This window comes from Argiope bruennichi, chromosome 2, assembly GCF_947563725.1.
Source record: "Argiope bruennichi chromosome 2, qqArgBrue1.1, whole genome shotgun sequence".
In the NCBI taxonomy this organism is placed as follows: Eukaryota; Metazoa; Arthropoda; class Arachnida; order Araneae; family Araneidae; genus Argiope; species Argiope bruennichi.
In genome coordinates this window covers 20368053-20391115 of record NC_079152.1, presented here as the reverse complement: position 1 = coordinate 20391115, position 23063 = coordinate 20368053, and the positions used below count along the sequence as shown (strand labels likewise).

The following is a 23063-nucleotide window of genomic DNA, read 5'->3' as shown; positions in this document are numbered from 1 at the left end:
TTTTATCGATTGACAATTTAATACTAGAAGAACAAAATTGAATCTAAACACATATTAACTTCAGTTGTTATAATAAACATGTATATTTTCGAATATTAAGTCAGTTTTAAGTAATTTATTAGCTTTCTATTTGATAGTATGTAAAGTAGAAAATATTCTGATTCATACTATATAACTACTGAATTTTTATCTTTCTTTCAAAGCAAAAACTATCTTTCTTTCAAAACAAAAACTATACTCGTGACATGTACAAAGCTTTCCTCAGGTTTTGCCTTCTGCAATAACAATACTTATGTCGATAAATTACAAAATAAGAACAGCGGTATTTTAACCTTCGCATTGCTATAATTATTTGAGTTCAGTTATCTCAGAATATTGGAACGTACCAGGTTTCTACCAATCTTAAAACCCTTACTGATAGCCAATGTTTTTAAAAGGTTTATATACAATAGAGGAAGCGATGTAGATAAAGACTATTAAGCAAATATAGGTGAGGATATTTTTTGAGAGTTCTCAGAAAACTTTTCAGTTCATAAAACCCATCTGGGTGAGATTCTTTAACGAAAAAAGAATGCGCTACAGGTAACCAATTAATAAAATTTAACAAAAAGGGGAGAAAATTGTGCAATGCTGTTCTGGGTGAGCCTCTCTAAGGAACAAAGCACACGCCACAGATAATCAATTAATCACACCCAACAAAAGGGAGTGCCAATTTTAAAATGATATTCTGGCTTCACGGAAGAGGGCCATTGTCTCATTGAATGAGCATCTAGGACATTGCAATATAGATTTAATTAACACGAGAAATAAAAATTTAATAATGGCAGAATTCTTTCTGGAACATAAGCTGCCAATAGCCAGAAGTTATTTCATGGCTGTGAACTGAAGACTAAGTTGTTAGATAATCCTAGTCGTTAGATGCATAAAAAAGATATTGTTTCTGGAAGGTATTTTTCAGTTTAAGTACAGCAAAAATAAATAAATCTGCTGACCTCGATGCATTCTTTCATGGCCCCTTTCATTCCCAGTTTTCGGGCGGATCTGTACACATCACTCAAGTCTTGGCATGTCACCTTCAGCTGTCCGGTGTACATGTACTCCAGTAAGATACCAAATGCTTTAGCGGTGACTGTGGGCACTTGCAGCTGCAAGAATGTATAGCCATTAATTGATTCCTTACTGCCATCGCTAAAAATAATAAAGAATAATGTATGCGTGTGTCTGTATGTTGTGTTTGCTTTGTCGTTCAACAGCTAGCGTATACAGCTTTGAAATATAATGTATATGTACATCATAGATTGAAAATGTGCACCACGAAACGATTCTTTTGAAATTTTTATTTGAATTTTAATTAATTAAAAATTAATTTGAATCTTGGCTTTTTCTATGATAAATTTCGAAAATATCATTGCACATAAACAGATTTTACACCTTAGCCTTGTTTAATAGTTTATAACTTAAAAGACAAATGAAAAACGAAGACTTAAGAGATCGTGAAATTAAAAAAAATGGATAAAACAGACAGTTGTATTTTTAATATTACTAGAATGTCATGCGATTAATTTCTCTTAGAAGAATTCATCTACGGAATAAAAAATATATATCAGACTGTTAAAATGGTACATCTTTAATACCTTTGACAATTAGTTACTAAAAGTTTGACAAAATCATCTACATATAGTCATGTCTAAGGCATTTAATTCAAATAAAATACAGCCATTACTCCCGAAAACACAACTATTTATCGCAGGTTTTTAATGTAAAAATATATTGAACCTGGAACAATTTTCATGAAGATATACAAAACAAGTAACTTAAATAATCAACTGAAGTAACTTAAATCAGAATAAAATGGGCTTAATTTTAAATAAATCCACTTTTGACACAGATTGATCAAAGAGAGAGAAGAAGCGAGCCATAAAAATATTGAAATATACACTTAACACTGAACTACAGTTTCAATGTCTGCTTAGTAATTTTCGTAAAAAGTTTATCTCCTAGACTATTATAAAGGTTTTTAAAATCATTATGAATATAAGCAGCAGTTGTGAAATTTAAAACAGTGCAGATTTATGTAGTAATAATATCGTATAATATTGCAAAAAAAATTTTGAAAAAAAAATACCTCCTCCAAGATGCACTGAAACGTATATTTGTACAGAATTTGATAAATCCAAGGTCAAATGATCTATCTTTTAGAAAGCTAACGCAAGCATACTCTTTCTACTTTATTAGTATTAGATATTACCTGGTTCCTTTATATTTTCAAAAATTAATAGTTAGGAAATGATTAAAAAACGTTTGTGATACAGCATGAATTGGATCAAAATTGGATTTTTTACAAAACTATTTAAAACATTAACTACTTACTGAAAAAATAATCATGTAATTAATAACATATTAGCTAGACTATTCTTAAAAATCACATTTTGGTAGTAATAAAATATTTTTTTATCGAAATAGCTGCAATATATAGACATTCTAGACTATATCATCTATGAGTCTTCTATTTTTATCGATGGAATTATTTTTATAATCGATGAATAGGGATGTTTGTAAAAGTATGGAGCATTAATGGTATGGAAATTTTATTAATATATTTTTATTTTATTTTCTCACTGCAACCGGATACAATTTAATTCGAATTGTTAAAGGTGTTTATTACAAAAGAAAGAAAAATCTGACAATCTAATGAATTATGTCTCTGTTTTCAATTGATTTTCCACATGTCATTTACAACTTAGAGACGGAATAAATAAGGTATTAAAAAATCTGAGAATCTAATGGCTTATGTTTCTGTTTTCAATTGATTTTCCACCAGTCATTTACAAGTTAGAGACGGAATAAGTAAGGTCAACTGAAGAATCCATGTGTAATAATCAGGCCGCGGCGGCCTGGTGGTAAGATCTAGGCTTCAGACCCAATTCCAACATGGAACCGTCGTGTAAGCAGGTCTACTGTAGACTAAATATGTCCTCCACACTATCCGCTAGTGAAGTGTCGAAATTTGGAATGGGAGGCAGCTCAGATGTCGTCCTCGTCATCTGACCGCAGTTCAAAATAGCGGGGTCCATCCCAAAATAGCTCTAGTGTTGCTTTAAAACTACGTTAATATAACTAAATTAAATTATCATATATGTATAACAATCACAATAATTTTGATGTTTTCTCTTGCATCTCAGTATGTGGCTTCCGAAACCTGAATTACAGAAATGAATAGCTGCTTTTCTTAGTTCAAACAAAGCTTCCTTACCGGGGAATGTATAGATCAGAAAGCCTATTTATGAACTAAATGATTATGTTTGCTATAAATATCATCTGTATAGCTTTGAAATTGGCCTCCTCCATAATTCCTTGCAGGACAAAGCTATGGATACATTATGAAGCTTTATATATCATATGGGATGATCGACAAACTATTCATTCCTGTGCAACAAATGGAAATGGATGAGTTGGAGTACGTTAATATCATGAAAGAGTTCCTAATAAGCAAATGATACTTACTCTATGAATTGTTTGTACATTTCTGCCAAATACTTTCTGATAATAGTGTTATAGTAAACAAGACAATATTGAATGTTGATTGGGGAAAATGTAACTTCATGAAATATTCGGTATAAGTAAACAAAGAACTCGGAAACTAGTACTAAATCAACTTTTTAATATAAACATTGTATTTTATGAAATGTTATACTTATTCAAAACAATAAAAGTTATTTGATGAAATTGAAATATTCTAAACAGATCTGAATGCTCTCGAATTTATAAATTACCCATAAAATACATTTTATGAACAAATTCTCTGTCCTCTGGCACTGCTAACGAACTCTTTTAATGCGATATGCTTTAAATTATTTTTAAAGCATATCTCAAAGCAAATATTATTTTTTTATCTTTAAATTGCTTTTATTCTTAGCTATTTAATTCAGCACTTATGTGCATTGAAATTCAAAGTTAATTATCTGAAAAGAAAACTATTTCTTATATAATTTGCTCTGAAAAAAACTGGGAGTATCAGAATCAGAATAGAGAGAATCATAATTCGTAGGTACTCGAATTGAGCAGGATGAAAATTACCTTCGGAAATGATTCTTCAGTCACGAATCCACTTTTCATGTGTCAGAAAAAGTGAATAAACATAACTGTAGAATATGGGGCTTGGAGAACCTGCACGATTATCAAAAGTCAAAATTTGTTCAGCGAATTTACGAATACATAATCGCCTTCAGCTGAATGTCTACAAAGTGCAAATTGTGCAAGTTTTACACTTTAATATCATTAATAAAATTCTTTGAGTTGTAATTTACGAATACGTAATCGGTTTTTGCGTAATATTTTTTATTCGAAAGTTATGAGGTACGGAAACCCCGACGATAATTAATGACCACCCTATATAATGAAGAGCAAATGGAACAGGACCATAATTTGAAATAAAAATCTAAGTTAAACTAGGAGCAAATCATGAAATTACAATTAAAATTAATAGTAAATATATTTGTACTAATATCCGGATAGCAAAATGTCATTTGTATCAAACAAAGATAAGGATATAAAATTTTTCTAAATTTTAATATATTCTCTTATGCTTGTTCATTATATTTATTTTATGAAATGTGTTTCCAAATTTCTTGGGCAGTTAATAAGTTTAATGAATCGATTGATTTTTAATAACTGGAATCTGTTAAAAATAATTTTTGACTCAAACTTATTCAGAATTTCTAACCGATATTTTAAAATTTTATGAGCTTATTTTAAGACCGTTTTAGCATGTATGCAGGTGGAGATAATATGCTTTCAAAACTGTTGAATATGAATTTTATTTCTTGTCTACTTCATTGTTAGTTTGCTTGCATTTCTTGTTATTTTTTTTTTTTTTGCATACATAGAATATTAAATAGGGTTTTATCCATAGAAAATTAAGAATTTTTTTTAATTAACTAAAGATAAAATTTGCTATCGCAACCTTTTCAAATTTGATCATTAGAATTCTTACCGTTACATGTATTTTTTAATGAAAAATCTGCTGCAAAATGCATTTAATACATTTTTATACGTTATAGGGAGTATAAATTATTAAGTGTTAAAAAGCAAATATTTACATTTATTCTTGATGTTGACTCAAGACTGAAAGCATTACTATCATTAAATTTTCATTTTGATTCTTAGAAATTTTTTAAGCTACCTATTGTGTTTAGTTTCAAGATTTTCATCAATTTAAATGCAAAACAACAACAAATTCTAACTAAGTAATAAATGTTCTAGCTAAATAAGGCGTTTTTGAAATGAAAAAAGAGGTTTGAATTACAATTTTAGTCTCTTTTTAATCGAAAATATTATATGACAGGATAGGTCGATCACTAGTACATTCAGTTGAATTAAATGTAATTTTCATAGCACAAACAAGTTTTTTCTTGTTTATGCACGTAGAAAGAGTTTCACTTCTTTACTACCGTATTCCTAAGTGTACTCCAAAGAAAATATTTGCATTTCTGGGTCAAAAGAAAAAAAATCGCCAGTATTTCAGACATGACGAAAGTAAGGAAAAAATTTTTTATGTGATAGAACTCCTAAAGATAAACACAATCTTTTTCCCGCAAGATTGGGATATGTTTCATACATAATAAATAGTATATAAATACTAGCAAATTTCTTAATTCCTTTTATCTATAATGAATTCTATGGGTTACAGAAATCTGCAATAGTAATTTTGGAAGTTATCACGCAATACGCAAAAAATCGCCAAATTTTAAAGAAATATTGTCTGCAAATTTCCTTGGTACATATACCTCCTCCCAAAAAAAATCACATACATGTGTTAAGTCAAGCTCTCTGGCTTGTAGAGTGACAAAATCACATACACGCACAAAAGCATACAAACATCTTTATTATTAGTGTAGATTAATCTGAAATGCATACACACATCTTTATTTTAGAATTGATATTTATTTTTTATTTGTATAAATGTATGGTAAGAATAACAGAATTTAAAATTTAAAATTACATGCATAAAATGTTGTTAATGGGGAAAAGTGACGTGTTTTTATATGGAATTTTATCAGTGCACTTATATAGCATAATTTACGACTGGATTCTGAATACACAGGTTTTCGCATTATGTTGTTAGAAAATTGTAATTCGCTTCCCATCACGTAAGAAGTATCACCGTAAGAAAGACCCTTTGTAAGATCTGTCCTGTGCGTCAATGACCTGTGAGCTTGGCGACCATTTGGCGACGAATTTGGCGAGTTTGGCGACTAAATGGATACTACTGGAAAGTTCGAGAGTTTTCACGATCCATCCACTAAGACCCGAGATACAGCCAGGTACGCCCTGATTGGTCTGAAGATTCTAGCCCCGCCTCCCGGAACTATAAAAGACAGGCAATCTGAATCTGAAGAGGAAGACCCTCACCCTAATATCAGACAATCACAATGAGTCCTGACAATCGTCATCTCCAAATTTCGTCGAAGACGGCCACGGCAAAGTATAGACAGCAAAGCACTGTGAAGTCTCTCCTTACCGGGGATAAGCCCCTGCCGGGGCTAGGCGCCCCGTCAACCCAACCATCAAGCTGAAGAGGAAGTCGTGTGTATCGTCAGAAGAAGTTGTGTGTGTGTGAGAGGAGTCGGAGTCGCCGACAAATAAGAGAAATTAGAGGATGAGACAGCAAACAAACTGCTGAACTATAGCAATTAAATGTGCTGCGCTATTACAATTGATTAGCGGTAATTGTGGTAGAAGAAAAATTTTGTAACAATATGCTTTGTTTTTTCGGATATTATGAATCTCTTCGTCATCTCCGTGTCACTATCTAAACCTTTATTCATTTCTATGTATAATTCTTGGCTTAATCTTGTACTTTCGATTCTTTTTATTTCCATGATAATTGGTTGTCTCGTAAAGTTTTTTTTTAAAACTGCTTTTTATTCATAAAAAAGCTTATAAGATAAATTTGATTTAAAATGAATAAATATGCAACACTTATAACTACTAATCTATAGAAAACAGTCATAGGTTTTCTTCATCTGTTGGACAAATATACCGAATTTAACACAATAAATGTCGATTTAAATTGATTTTCCCCCCAGAATAATAAAATTTCACCTCCAGTTCATTTACTTTTTTATAGATTTTCTCAATCTTCATAATCGAATAATTCAGAATCGATTCAATGCGAATTTTTCTAGAAGTTATTTGCACATAAAGTTTTGTATAACAGGTAGGATCAGAAGGTTGGACGATATTCTGAGAATGAAAATTCAATAACATTCTCTAAATTTTGGAAAATATTGGAACACAAGGAAGGAAATGTTATCTATTAGATTATCTACTAGAAAATGACATTTGGGGGAGAAAGCAAGTGTCTTAGCTTCAAAAAATATCTATACTAATTTAATCAAGAAAAGCAAAGAGTACCTAAAAGCCAAATTCAATCATTTGAAACAAATTCAAAATAGAGTTGATAAAATTTAGCCCCTTTTCTTGAATGACAGTCCTTTCAAATATCACCTTCCAAGTTGAGCGTAATAGAAAAATAATGCATTTTTTATAAAGAGTGTTTAATGAGTGGCATATTTATGATGAAAAAAATGACAGGAATTTTACTGATAGCTCCAACTATGTTGGATATATGCCATGTCAATGACTAAGCGAGTGCCTTGTCAATGAACTCGGCGGCAATTTGGGAGATTTAGCGAATTTGGCTACAAAATTGAAGGCTCAATAGTATTCGAATTCAATTAGGGCTCAAATTTCTGATATGTTCTAGATCATTCGATGTACAGCTATGGAAGCTATAAAAGGCATTGCGGAACAGAGGAGAAAAAATAGTCACTGGTGGTTGAGTTGAGCTCAAACGAGCAATTGAGCGAAGTCCCTTTATGGAATGCTGATCTCCTGCGAGATATTTGAGCATTTAATGCTGGGATTTGTTGTTTAATAACTATTCGTTTTTTTTGTGCTGTTGCTTAGAGCAAATGCTGATCTTGTGTATGCTTTGTCTATATTTTGCTACTGTGGATTCGCGGTTTCAGGCAGAATAAATCTTCGGTATCCGTTACTGAGCCTGTTGAACTTTACCGGACGGAATGGGGAGTTTCTCATAACTATATTTTTTGTGTTATAATGTCCTTCAGCTTTACCCCAATAGTTGAGTTTAGCTCATAATACGTTCTCATGCAGTGTAAATTTTCTATGAAATCGGAGTTCTTACAGGGTAGCCAAAACCTTAACCCTGTATAATATTTCAAAGAATTGCTCTCATTTATCATTTTTGTTTTTTTTAATTATAGTAATTTAATAATGGTGCAAAATTATATTGAATTTGACAATTGTTTTTTTTTTTAAATTTTTTACTTAATTTCAAAATATAGATTACATTATTGTACCGAAATTCAAAGCATTTCCATTGTCTAATCTCATGATTTCCTCCATTGTTTAAAACTAAGGAAGAAGAGTTGTTTTTATTTATATATGCCCTTTGCAATACAAATGAAGAAACTGAAGCTAGATCATCTCACAATTTAGAATACTGATGAACCAGACGTTTTTGTTTTTAATTAGCGATACCATGTTATAGAAACGTATCTATCAGAAACGATTATGTATAATAAACAGGACTTAACAAAGACAATAGAAATAATACAGCTTTAATATCAGATAATTTCAGGAGACATGAACTCTATTATGAACGATTTATCTGAAATCATTTACAATCAATATTTCTGGAGAACCAGCTGGTTGCCCGAGGCGATTAGATTATCTTTATATTTATTTTCTAAATTTAGATAGATTTAATTTTTATATATTATCTGGATATTTCCTGAATGCTGGATATGAATAGCTAAATTTTAACATATTTGTTGAATTTCATATATGACGTCATAAGACATGTATCCATTATAAAGGTTCATGCATTCAATGAATAGATCAAATAAAGCGCAATTGAAAAATCACTATTTTAATGATTGGCATATTGGGTGAATCATGAAAATATATATAAACTATTTAACTAAAATTTAACAAACCCAATATCCCCAGGGAAGTGCTGGTCCACAAAGACGACTAATATTAGATATAATATATATTCGGAGAAAAAAATACATGTTGCAAAAAAAAATATTCCATTGTTATAACACTTTGTAAATTTTTTACTCTTTTTGTACCCATACCTATATATCACAGAATGCAAAGGCGAAATCTGATAATAACATATTCATTAAGGCATTTTTTTTTAGTACTTGAATTTCGTGATCTTTTAGACCTCATTTCCTTACTTAAGTAAAAAATGTTTATTTTCCTTAAAAGCGCATTTATATAATTCTAATATGCATTTTTACTGCCTTAAACCATTTATAAATTATTGTGATTTTTTCGGAACTCACAAGGAGTTTCATTTAGAAAAGAGTAAAAATGTTTATAATCAATATCTTTACGTTTTCTTTCTTTTAGCAATATCGCAAACAGAGCCGTTACCAATTGACGGTTTGTTTTTATTTATTTTATTTTATTTATTATTTTTCATCTTTTTTGCAAAATGTAAAATACCGTGATTGCCTGTAAACGATTAATAATTTTGGTATTTTTCCGTTTGAGAGGGCCGAAAATAAAATAGCCAAACTGTTAAAGATTTTTCACATTTTTTTTTTTTTTTTTTTGGCGATTTGGCAAAAATAATTAAACTGTCGCCCTCGAAATATAATGGTGCTTTTCCGTTTCCTAGGGCAGTAAAGTATCACCAGTCATTGTTGGCAATTTTTTTAGTTGGTGATTTGGCGAAAATAATTCAACTGTTGCCAATGGCCCTCGGAATATAATGGTATTTTCTGCTTCCGAGGCAGTAAATAAATCGCCAAACTGTTGGCGATATTTTTTTTTTTACAATTTGGCGAAATTAATTTAATTATTGTCAATGGTCCTCGGAAACGCAAAAGTACCATAAGGTTTATAACATTTTCACCTTTAGTTTTCTTTCTATGGTTATTTTAAATTTTAACTTTAATTCTATAAACCACAGTATGCCCACTAAAGTCCCTTGTCATCCTCTTAATTCCGGAACGGCTTCTGAAAAAATAAAATTCATGAAGGTGATGTCTAAGTGTAGTTAAGTAGCCACGTACTATTGAATGAAACCGCCTACAGTGCCACCTGGTGGAAAACTAAAGAGTTAGCATGGAAAGACGATTCGGAATTTCTATAAAATTGAGATAGGTAAAAAAGAGATTTACAAAGATGCAGAACATTATCGATTTGTTCGAAAAGATGCCGTACATTGATGCGAAAAACAGAACGGTTAAAATCCTAAATGCTTTCCCAACGTTCGACATCAAATGCAGTTTGTTATGCAATGTTAAATGTTTGTACCTAATTTTATTTATCTAGCTCTCCTCGTTTTGCATTTATCGTATTAACTAATATTCGAACAGCCGGACAGACAAACTTCCTCAGAACAGACTTTACTTAAAATTTGATATAAATATGCAAATGTGATCTAATGAAAACCGCATATCAGATTTCAACCGATTAGCTGAAATCGCTTTTGAGTTATCGTTGTCCCAAACAGACAGACAGACATTTTCCAGAAATGCGTTTTTCGAGCTCAAGGAGGTCTAAAGCGTGAAGCATCGCTAAAATCTCCCTTTCGAATTCTTTAAGGATTACTATACTTCCTCTAAGCTACATATAAAAAAAAGTAAAAATTACAGTAAGATTGAAAAACATATTAAAGTTAATTATGTCTTTTTAAAATTTTTTTATAAAATTGTGAAACTATTTAAACTCTAATCAAGGGAGGCGTATGATTTCACTTGTCTCAAATGACGGTATATATCTTGAATGTAATAAAACGTTTACGTAATTAGAAAAATCGTCATCGATACGCTACTTACATAGTGGACATCGCTGAATCCTGGCTTAACAAACACATTCGAAAAATACGGTGAGTAGCAAGCGAGGACTGCTTTATGAGCTTTAAATTCCTGGTTCTGGACAACAATCAGCACATCTGTCATGACCTTCTCCTTCCACAAACAAGCTGCATACTGCCCAAGTCGGGCATGATGATATGCAGGGGACTGTGTTGTGTTGCTTTCCGTCTTCTTACTCAGGCAGGAATGCTTCGATTGAGGTAGAACGTAATGCTTGTTAGCTAGTAACGATTTGTTAATTTTCTTATTCTGAAAGAAAAATGAAACCTAGTCATAATTTTTAAGCAAATACGCAATATTTTGAAATAGTTGTAAATACAGAGTGAGTACAAATGATGGACCCGATTTTAAAAAATCATATATTCGAAACTACTGCATATATTACAATAAGTGATACATAAAATTAAAGAAAAATATACCAAGTATTTTTTTCAGTTACAAATGACCGATGTGTGACCCTCTTGTTACACAGAATATGTCTAATCCGTAATCCAGTTCGTTCCAAACATTTTGTAACATCACTCTGTCAATGGTTCTGAATGCTGCACAAATGCATTCTTTAGGTTCAGACAGTGTTTTCGGAATTGGTGGTACATAAACAATGTCTTCTCTGGTTGATTTCTTTTTGTGGGGTTATGCCAAACATAACAGACAAAACAAAATGTTACGAACGAACTGGATTAGTGATTGGACGTATGCTGTATAACAAGAGGGTCGCACATCGGACATTTGTAACTGAAAAAAACAAACTCGGTATATTTTTCTTTGATATGTATTACTTATTGTAATATACACCGTAGTTTCGAAAATATGATTTTTTAAATCGGGTCCACCATTTGTATTCACTCCATATTTGAAATTTTTAAGCAATAGTTTCCATTTGCGCATACACAATTGGAAACTTATCTTAACTGGTAATTCAAGAAATGGTATTTATACCTTCTACATTATTATAGAGATAATTATTGTATCGATATGTATTTCAAAAATTTTAAAAAAATTAAAAAAATTAAGAACACACAAAAAGTGCTTGAAAGTTGATTTTATATTTTTCAACATCAATTTACTATGCACCTAATACATTTTATTTAATTTCGGTTCTTCTGCGGAAATCAATTGTTTCACCAGGAATATTGGCTGAGTTTCAATAAAATTTCTTTCTTGAACTTTGTTTCTCATGATTTTCTTAAAGCAGTGTTTTTAAATAACAAATTACGAACGGCAATAAAATGGGCCTATTTTAATAACATTATACGTGTTCTAATTATTGTGAATAGGAATATTCCTAATGGATTCGAATTCCATGACATTTTAGGACCACAAAAAACTTGAAAGTCTTGGTTAACTATTTCAAGTATCACGCTGTTCTCTTTGTGACTGCAATTCCTTATATATGTCACCGTTAAAAGGCAGAAATCAGTTACTCTGAAGACTAGCCAGCTAATCTGCACATTACCTACAGTGATCCTTTAAAGTGCGGAATATTGTTTCATTTCTTATATTACCTAGTAATATGCGTATTATATAGATAATTTGCACAATATCTACAAAGCACTCGTTAAAGTGAAAATAAAGTATTTTTTGGAACAACATCAACATTTTTGCACAAGTAAAAAAAATTTTTTATTTATTTACTTTTTGATATCTAAAGAATCAAGTTAATACAATCTAGCAATCAGCTCATTAGTTGATATTTATCAACTAATGCGATAGTTATAGATTCAATCATCACTTAATTGAAAAATTTCAGTGCAAAGAATCAAACGCTTAAAATATTATTGCAATTAAGGATATTGACATAATGTTATTTATCAATCTTTCGATATCTTGATTTTTAATTTCTGCTAAAGAGATTTGCGAAGAAGCCTTTCTTCAGTTTACTCATTAATTCTTTGCTTACCTACTTAAAGTTTCTGATTTAAAAAAAAATCACAAAGGAAATTCACCCGCTAAAAGACAGAAACGAAATTTGAAAACCGAATTAACTATGCTAAGCACTAGCAGCCGACGCAATTTATGAAAAATAGCGACACTGAGATGTTCACTATAGATATTCATTCAGCTCAGCAATCCATTCTGCTTCAGTGGCCTTCCTTCTGGTGTCACACCTCCTAAATGTCCGCCTATCTCTCGCAGTGAATTTGAGTTTCTTCCACAGTTCGCTCTAGCAAATATTATGCCATGATCGTTGTATGCTGACATGACCTTCGACAAGGCTCCTATTGATACCCTCAACAGGTGTGCTAATTGTGGTTATTATGCGCCAACCAGACGGACTACCCACTATCTATTGCCCTTAGAACTCTGACAAATATCTCTCCTTTTTATTTCACCAGAAACAAAATTCAGCAGACAATAATGTATAATACATTTGCTACAGCAAACTGATAATCTGCAATCAATGTAGTACAAAAAAACTGATAGTTACCTATTTAATTTTGTTCTATATTATTACATATGCAAGTTACTAATTTCAGCGAGGACTTTCCATTATTTTGGACAACCCCTGTTTTTCCTGTCCTCTCTTCCCTTTCCAACCTAAATAGCTTTTCTCGTAAGAATGACTAGAAAACAATTTAGATTGATTTCTAATTATTATCTTTCCTTATTGTTCCAGAAATTTAACTAAAGCAGAAAAAAAAAACTTTTCTTTCAGTTGAGAAGGCACGAAATATTATATATCCTTGAAATGAAGAATGGACCCGGACAGTTTGATGAAGATTAATGAGACAGAGTCAACCAGAAATTTAATCTTCAGGAGGAATAAAAAAATGCAGTGTATCGCTCATCGCTTCATTATGCAATTTAGAGCAAAAAGACATAATATGCAGTAGCCTATAATTATACAACACAAGCTGTATGCAGAAACTCAGTAATAATTCCCCCAGTTTAGACCAATTTCTAAAAAATGTAGCCTATATCCCTTAGAGGAACTCATTTTTTTAAATTTTTTTTTTCCTAAAAGTAAACAAAGAAAATTTTGTTGAAAAGAAATCCAGCTCTGCATTTTTAATGTTGCTTCAAGAATTGATTTTATTATCGTGAAAATTTACACCCCATTTTTCCTATAAATTGATTTTTTTTCTAAATTTCATAATCATTATGTTTCAATTAATATTTTTCAAACACATCTTTTGAACAATAATATAATTTTATTATCCTTCAGAAGTTCATCATTAAAAACTGTTGGGTCAAAATAATTAATATCACTTATAGTAATATTAAAAGATGATAGTATTTTATTCCATCAATTTGAACTGAACTGTTATTGCATTTTAGAGTTAGGGCCAGCTGGTGATTCCCAGAATGATTATAATTACTTTTGTAAAATTTAAATTTTAAAAGTCGTTTGATGCAAATGCTGTAATTTCCTTTTCTCTTTCCTCACCCCCTATATTTTCTGTACTTTTTTTCCGTACATGGTTTAATTGGTTATCAGAAAAATAAACCTTATAATCAAATCTTTTTTTCACCGCTTTCAAAATGTATTTGATATTATTGTTATTGATTTCACCGATCTTCATAATATGAAGGTTAAATCGATTTCAATTCCAGAAGTAAGTAATAAAAATAAATGAAAAAAAGTATCTTTTAATTTTATATCCAATTAAGGAAAATATTTCGAATTTGTGACACAATTTTGATCTATGTTTATAAAAAAAATTCGTCAAAAGACTTACTTTAAGACTAGTGATAAATTTGAATTACATACTTTTGAGTTAGGAAGCTTCTTTTACATCTTAATTTGGAAGTGTCATTCTAACGTATTTTTTTACATAATAATTACATGTAACAGAAAAGTTAAGATTGCATTTACTTACTTGAATTATGTTTTCCATTTTTAGTAAAACCATTGAATTGAAAGAATTTGTGAGGAAATCGTTATGTTATTTTATAAACATTTTAGAAGGAGATAATTTTTCCCATTACTATAGTTTTAATTATGAAATTTCACAGAAGGAAATCGGAAAGAAAATTTTGAAAGAAATATGTTTCAGATAATATCAAATCTCTTTATTTATTGTTATCTTCGACAGAAGTTAAAGATATCTGTTTAGTCTAATTGTCTTAAAAATGGTATATTTTTTTCATTATTGTGCCTGTTTTTCATTGTTTGCCTTCAAAATTTTTTATCGTTTCTATCAAATAACAATGAATAATAAAGGCAATACTCCCAAAGTATGTCTCTTAGGTAACAATTATGAAAAAAAAAACTTTAATAAATTCTTTATTCGTGGTTATTTCTTTGATATATTCCTGATATTTTCTTTAACATAGTATTCAGTTTTCTTTCTGAAATATTAATCGATTCTTTATTCCTAAATAATATTTACGGAGAAAAAACTTTATATCATGAATCACAACTAATCTGTCGTGATCAGCTGGTTATCTGAAATTCTAGCTGTGCATACTTTACATTAAAATAATTCATTCGATTTACTTAATGTTCATTATTCAAACAAGAAAATATTGCTAAACATCAAATTATGATATTTGCTAATTTAATAACCTACACATATAATTATGATTTTGCTAATTTAATTGCTACTTTAATATAACTAGTTTAGTTATACTAAAATACCGTTTTAAAGCAACACTAGGGCTATTTTAGGACGGCCTCCTTAATTTTGAACCGCGGTTGGATGACGAGAGCGATGCCTGAGCTGGCAAAGCCCTCTCTAAACTAATCAGATTTTGAATCTGAAACCCTCAGTTCCGAAGCCGAGACCTTACCACCAGGCCACCTCGGCCTTTCAATAACCTTGCAACCGTTCTTTTCGAATTTCTTTGTGCATGAACCAACTTAAAATAATCAATCCAATAACATCATACTTTAGTTGGAAATTTAATTATTCCCCTCATCTATTTTTTAACGTTCTGAGTACTGTAATATCGCTTTATTATTCATCAGTAGCTAGCTGCCTTTGGCGACTAGTTTTTCTTCATCGGGATTAATGACTGCTTAAAATTTCAATTAAATATTGCTAATAATGCGATGCTTCTAAAATGCTATTCCCTTCTTTTTCTCCAGAACGCTTGCGCACTCGCCTCAATGAAGCTTGTAGTCAAAATTAATCGTATAATTTCTTAAGTTTAAAAGTAAATAAAATTATTTTTCTAGCATGTCTCAATAATTGAAGTCAACCACAATTACACGCAACCCTAACTGCGACAGAATATCGCTGTTGCATCTGGCATGCTGTGACACAACATGGCTTTACCTTCATTAATATGAGCTATGTATAACAATATTAAAATGATATTTGTGCATTTGATTTGAATAACTGTAACTACAGCGTTATATTATCAAGCAGGTAGTTCCCAATTTCATACTCACAGTGTTAGTTTCCTTGTTATAATTTGTATGGTATATTAAATCAAGTACACGGTGTACAGATTTCCGATAAAGGATGTTTTTCGCCTGTCAAAGCGACCATGGAGCTCTTATGAAGCACTGTTTTTCCATTTATGATTTAGCTCCGTTGTATGATTGTCTTTCAAAGCGAAATGTGCAACAAGGACGTTTTTCATGCCTGGCAATCTCTATTTGCCAGTGCGATGTCAATGAGAAGCTCTTTGTTAAAGAGCACATTGTCTAACAGTTATCGAATGTTTGTGATTAACAAGCTCAGTTAATCTAACCCATTTCCGTCTCTCGATTTCATTGCCGATTCATTCATGTCTGGAAAGCTGAACAGACGAATACATTTTCTATGAATGGATTTCGTTGGAAATTTGACAAATGTCTTAGCGCTTTATATCAACATTGGTCCTTTTTGTAGACACTTGAAGTTTTTGAAGGAAAAAAGTCAGCCCATTCATAAAAATCCGCCGCGACCTCCTCTGCATTTCTTAAGTTTTAATTGAAAAATATTGATTACAATCATTTCCTAAATAATGGAACTTTTACTGCATTAAATTTTTGTTGAATTTCGCACAAAAAAAAAGTTTTTTTTTTTTTTTTTTTTTTGCAAATTTCTGATTTTATTATTATAATAGAAACAGTTCAAACAATCATATGTAATCTCATCGAACTCTAAAGTATACTCTTTTAATAAGGGTGTTATTACCTCATTCTTCTTAAAATTATTCAATTTGGGAAAAAAACTGTGACTGTCACAAGTGCTCATATTTTTATTTTTAGAGTGCCACATATGACAGTATTATGCTTCGTAATTCAATAAAGTTAATTGAATGGCATTAGTGAGCAATAGCTATAAAATATCGATCTTTGGCATGCATTTAGCGAATTCATGCTCGCGATCATTCATTGGATCAAATGTACAAAAGTTGGAGATTTTTTAGCAATTAATCGCTGGTATGCAAATAATATTCAAATTCCAGAAAATCCATTTTGATTTGATAAAAAAATTATTTGAGCTTTTTTTCGACCAATTGAAACATTTTATATAGAACTTTTAAGATTATGTCTGTTTCAAAATTTCACAAATCAAATTTCATATATTTAATATACGAGTATTTGAATTATTGTGTTTCTTTGAATGTAAATGAACTGACTGATTGGCAATCATATTTGGTTCAAATCTGATTTGATCTACATTTTAAGTGCTGAGTTTGTGTAGAAAATTTAACTAAATAGCTGTGCTTTGTTTTAGAAAAAACTGGAGCAATATACTTCCTCTGAATGGATTTCCATCAAAATTTGATAAATGTCTGAAAATTTTGTATGAAGCCCATACATCAAATATCATCCAATTTACTAAAAAAAAATTTTGAGCTATAGTATTCACAGGCAGGTTGAGAGACAGACAGACATAATCCCAAAAATGTTTTTTGAGATTCTACGAGGTCTGAAACCAGGTGATTCATCAAAATCTTGAATTCGATTTTTCTGACAATTATAATATTTTTTTTTCTGCATCTTCTGTTTATTTGAGAACATGAAAAGGAACGAAAGCATTAGTTTTACTTCTCTTTAATGCATTGACTCCAAAATGTTTTACATTTTTTTTCAGTATAATATGTTTATCTCTTTATCAAGTTTTTGTAAATTCCGGGAAGAATTGGTTATCCGGTGAATTATTTATTTCTATGTGTGAGTATATTCCTGGTAAATCTTCCGCGAAAATCTCACATAAATCTTTATTGTAAATAAAAGAGAAGAAATGTTTTAAACAAATTTGGATGAGTACTTTTCTGTATTTACATGAATACATTTCTTCATTTATTTTCAAATGTTTTACCGCCAATATGGCAACCTACTCAAACTAATAAATTAAATATTTCAAGCAACCTTATTAATAGGATTGTTTAACTTGTCAGCCATTGTGACTTTTGATATTGGCACTATTTTCATCTTTGGTGATATGAAGGGAAGCAATATAGTGGATTTCAACGATGAAGTTTTTCGCAGTTACACATGTTAACAGAAAATTAGAGTTTTTTCAGAACAATAAACGAAACTCTTCCCTCAGGCTACTGTTTCAGACATAATAACTAACATCATTAATTAGAAATATCTATTAGGCATTAGTTACTCATTTTTTTATCTATTTTCCTCTTTCAAATCAAAAATTCAGTTTTAAATATTTAATGTCTGCATTATTTCCAGAATTCAATTACACTGTACGTACTTTTGCAATATCGATTATGTACAACTTATACGTCAAAACTCGAATTCATTTAATTAAATCCTCAAAAACCTATTTTTCTTGTTTCGTTTTGAATTTTTTTACCATAAGCTTATAACAACTAATTACATGGACCACCATTTGCTCTTTCCAGAAAATGCAATTTCGCATGACGGAGTAATCTGCTTTTAATAACTTTCAGATGCATTCATTTATTTTCATATTACACATATATACAGATATAACTGTATACAAATGAACAATAATTGATTATTTTTAACTAAATAATCGTGATAAAACTATTCCATTAATTAATTAATACGAAGAATAATTGCAAATATGAATTGATATTAAATCTTTTCAATGTTTATTTATTTTTTTACTGTAAAATAATAATTTGGGTAGCAGAGATTAAGTTAATCATTATCATAAATGTTTTTATTTGTATTTATCCAATTTAAAACTTTCACAGTTTATTTTATTTTAGAGTAAAAATTTAGTTATGAGTTTGGAGAAATGTCACGCAACTAATAACTTTTGAGGTAAAAAAAAAATCCATTCTAGATCAAATTTGTGCAATTGATGGCATGCATTGAATATATGCATTGTAAACCAAGGTTTCAATAAATTGCAATTTGAATTTTTTTTTTTTTTCAGATAAGCATAAAATACTTAGAATAGAAAATTTTGTAATATTTCTGCGCAATTTCTGATGCTAAAATAATAAAATACTAGGCTATAGCCGAATTATTTTATAAAAATGAAATTTAATTTTATAATTTAAAAATAATTATATTTATTGTATGTACATTCGGTACGAAGAAACAGTTCATCAGACAATCGACTATTTGACGAATGTTCAAAATTTGAAAAAAGAACAAAGATTATTTTCTTCTTTTAACTCTATAATTTTTCAAAACTATCAATTTCCTTCTACTGCATATGCATTTCTAGTTATTATTTTGTTTATGTATTTAACTTATTTATTATATCCAATTGTACCTTCATTCATTCAATCATTGCTTTTGCTTTTTACTTTATTTATTTCTTAGTCTGGTTATGTTTATGTACGTTACTCCTTACTTTATGCTCATTGTACATAAAATGTATGTGTACTTACAATTTTTATTTTAGATGTTTTGATGTTTGAGGATTTTTTCCTTAATGATTCACGAAGGTTCTGGAATAGAGGAATTGTTTCTAGGCCTGATTTTGCTTTATTGGTCCTACGTTTCGTTTGCGCCTTCATACCGCGGCATTTGTGTTGAGGGTGTCGGTCGTCTCCCTTCCAAAAAACTCAGGGCAATGAGTTTTGTTGCATTCATAAGTACCACTTTATTAGGTTTCTTCAGAGACATAAGTAGGAATTTATTAGAACTTTTTCCTCACAATGAAATATCCTAAAAAAAATAATATTGATCGAACTCTTTTTCATTTATCTTGTATGATATAAAGATTGTTCCAAAATTAACGAAAGATTTGAAATTCCCACCATTCGTGCAGTAAAATGTTGACAAACCTGTTAAAAACTATGTGACATCTAATACGCTTTTGAAAAAAAATCAAAGAATTACAGAACTTTAATAAAGCTAATGCATGCTACTAGAATATATACATTGCTATTTATATAAAAAAATAGTGCCTATTATTATATTTTAATGCTTAAGAAGCGTATTCAAAAATGTAACTTTTATTAACAATTTATTGACTATCTTAAAATCCAAATTTAATTTTTATAGCTTTTAAATGGAATTATTAATTAAGTTTCTCCTAATTGGATCATTTCTGAAATTTAGTTTAGTTATGTTATCGTCCCGTTATAAAGAAACGCTAGGACATTTTTGAACGTACATCACAAGTTTGAACCTTGGTCAGATGACGAGGACGACATCTGAGCTGGCATCCCATTCTCCAAACTTCCACACCACAAAGCTGGAGGACGTTTGGCCTCGATGTATTTAAAGCGCACACGATCCGCTTAAACTTCTGTTCTTTGGTGGAATCAGGTCTCGAATCTGAAATCCTTCGGTTCCGAAGTCGAGACCTTACCTAAAGGCCACCGCGGCTACTCATTTTTGAAATATCAAATGAAATATTAGTGAAATCCCCGTAGTTTCAAAAACAATTGACAACAAATTCAACTGTATGTTATTGAAAACGGTGGCAGGGGGCAGTACGAGCGAAAATTCCCTTTAAAGGATTCCATATAATCCAATCAAATCTACGCGTATCTAGACTAATTCTCTAGAAATCGATCAACGCAATCACTCAGTTACGAAGTTGCAGTTAATTTGAAATGATAGGAAAGGCATTCGAGTCATTCTCCCTTTTCTCTCTTTCAACTCTTTCATTAAGTCTAGAAAGAATTCTGAATTGCTAGAAAATGAGGGATTTCTCATTAGTCATATTAATCAAGTTTGGTTGTTTTGCCATTTATGTATAGCTTTTATTCTAAGTTTCTGAAATCACATTGCAATAGCCATTTACATTCTTTATTGCTTCCTCTTTTGTTCCCTTTAAGTTTTGATTTTTATTCAGAGAATAAAATAATACTTTATCTTATACTATAACTTCAAACAAAAAGAACATTTTCTTAACACCATTTTTTATATATCCTCTTCCGTTGTATTAAAAATTAGTTGCCTTCATTTATTCATTAATTCAATAATTGTTGCATCTTGTAATTGATTGAAATAAAAGCAGAAAATTCCACAAACGTTTGTAAGAAGATATTTTAAGAAAGATGTAAAATTATATGACTACAGTCAATTTTAGTGCAAAAATTTAAGTCAATATATGGGTTTGACAAATTATTACTCAGTAACATAACTTCAATTATCACAATAAAAGTCTCAAAATTAACCCTTATATAAGTCGCCTATCAAATCTCATTAGAAATTTTGCAAATATTTTATATTTTAAAGACGACATTTCATGACAGGAAAAAATATATATGCACTTTCCCACTGATATTATTTAGGTTTCAAATAAAAGAAGAATTCAAGAAAATTAAAATTTTGATCGCATTTTCTTAACTTTTTTCTGTAGAATATATAAAAAATTACTTATCATTTGTAAAAAAAAAAAAAAAATGGAAAAAAAAGCTATTTGATACCTTATATTCTATTTTGCATCACCCATTAAGAAAGATGCAGCTTAAGCACAGTGTTTCTTATTTAAATTAAATAATCAAATATGCTACATTTTCATTCATCTCTCGCACTTTTGTCATTTGCTTATTTTCTCTATTAAGTAATTTATAGAGAAGCCAAGAGCAATACCTTGATTACAAGTTTACGATAATAATACTTATTAGCAAAATTTTGTCGCGTACATCGCAGCTGCTCGTAAAGCATTTCAATATTTTTATAAATCTTTATAGGAGAAACTATGCAAGTAATGATATCATGGAATATTTATGAAATACAAAATTCGTATAATAATTTCTTTTTCCTTTATTATTCGTGTAAATAAAGGAAAGTGTCACAATGAAATTAATGGAAAAAACCTTTTTTTTTTAAATAAGAATTATATCAAATTAATTTCTGCAATTTTTTCAGCTTTATTTTCTCGTAAACCATTGCAAAATATTTTTCATAATCTAACGTTAGAAATGTCTTACTAATTATATTAATTAAATGCGAATAAGTAATATAATTAGACTTTAAATAGTTTCCATCTTATGTTAATGAATAATAAAATGATACTTTTTTTCCATATGACTCAAAATCAATTAGCAGTAATTCAAGTAAACAAATAATAACAACAAAACAAAGAAATAAGAAAAGAAACAAGAAAAACAAACAAAGAAATATAGATTCATAATTATATTTTCATACTTATTAATTGTTGTATTATTATTAATTGCCTCAGTGGAGCAGCTTTATTGGTTATATTTATTTTCAAATAAATCTTTTAGATATAACGTCATGCCTAGAAATTTGCCAAATTGTTTGTCATTAATACTGCGTCATTTCAGTTTTTTTACATAAGTTCTGCTTGTTGTGTAGACGTTCCATTATAACAGAGACAGTCCCCAAAGATCATAGTGCAAATGTATGGTTCATCTATGTTTAAAAATACACAGCATTATAAATGTATACTTTTTTATTCGTCTTTTAAGCAAAACGGATATTAAACAGAATCTTTCATCTTTTATTCTCAACAATGGATGAAATCACGTGATTAACTATGTGATGAAACAATGAAAAGGGTTTGAATTTCCGGATGACAATATAACTATTGGTGATAGGAAAAATCAGGAAAAAAAAAAAAAAGGAAGACATCAGAAAAAAAAAATTGCAGACATCAGAAAAAAATTACAAGACTATTGAATTGATATCATTAAAAAGTAAATTTTTATATTTTTAACCAGTGTAAAAATCATTCTTTTTGCATTTATATTTCCAGACGTTATTGAAGAAAAACACTGACATCAGCTTATTTTTTTTTAACCCTTTATAGGGCCATTTTTTTATGTTAAAATATTTTTAGGTTTGTAATTAGAATAAGAAAAGGGAATCATTTAGCTTATTAGATAAATTAA

General features: G+C 29.9%; 1 protein-coding gene across 1 annotated transcript in view; it reads right to left on the bottom strand.

Moving 5' to 3' along the window:
* The window catches only part of LOC129959165 (kelch-like protein 2), a 69155-nt gene extending 54391 nt beyond the window's left edge, over positions 1-14764 (bottom strand). The window contains exons 1-3 of the mRNA XM_056071991.1: positions 14747-14764; positions 10887-11174; positions 993-1145 (exon numbers count right to left, since the gene is read on the bottom strand). Of these exons, the coding sequence (XP_055927966.1) occupies positions 993-1145; positions 10887-11174; positions 14747-14764 (459 nt within the window). The remainder of the gene's footprint in view (positions 1-992; positions 1146-10886; positions 11175-14746) is intronic.
* Between the last annotated feature and the right edge of the window lie 8299 nt (positions 14765-23063).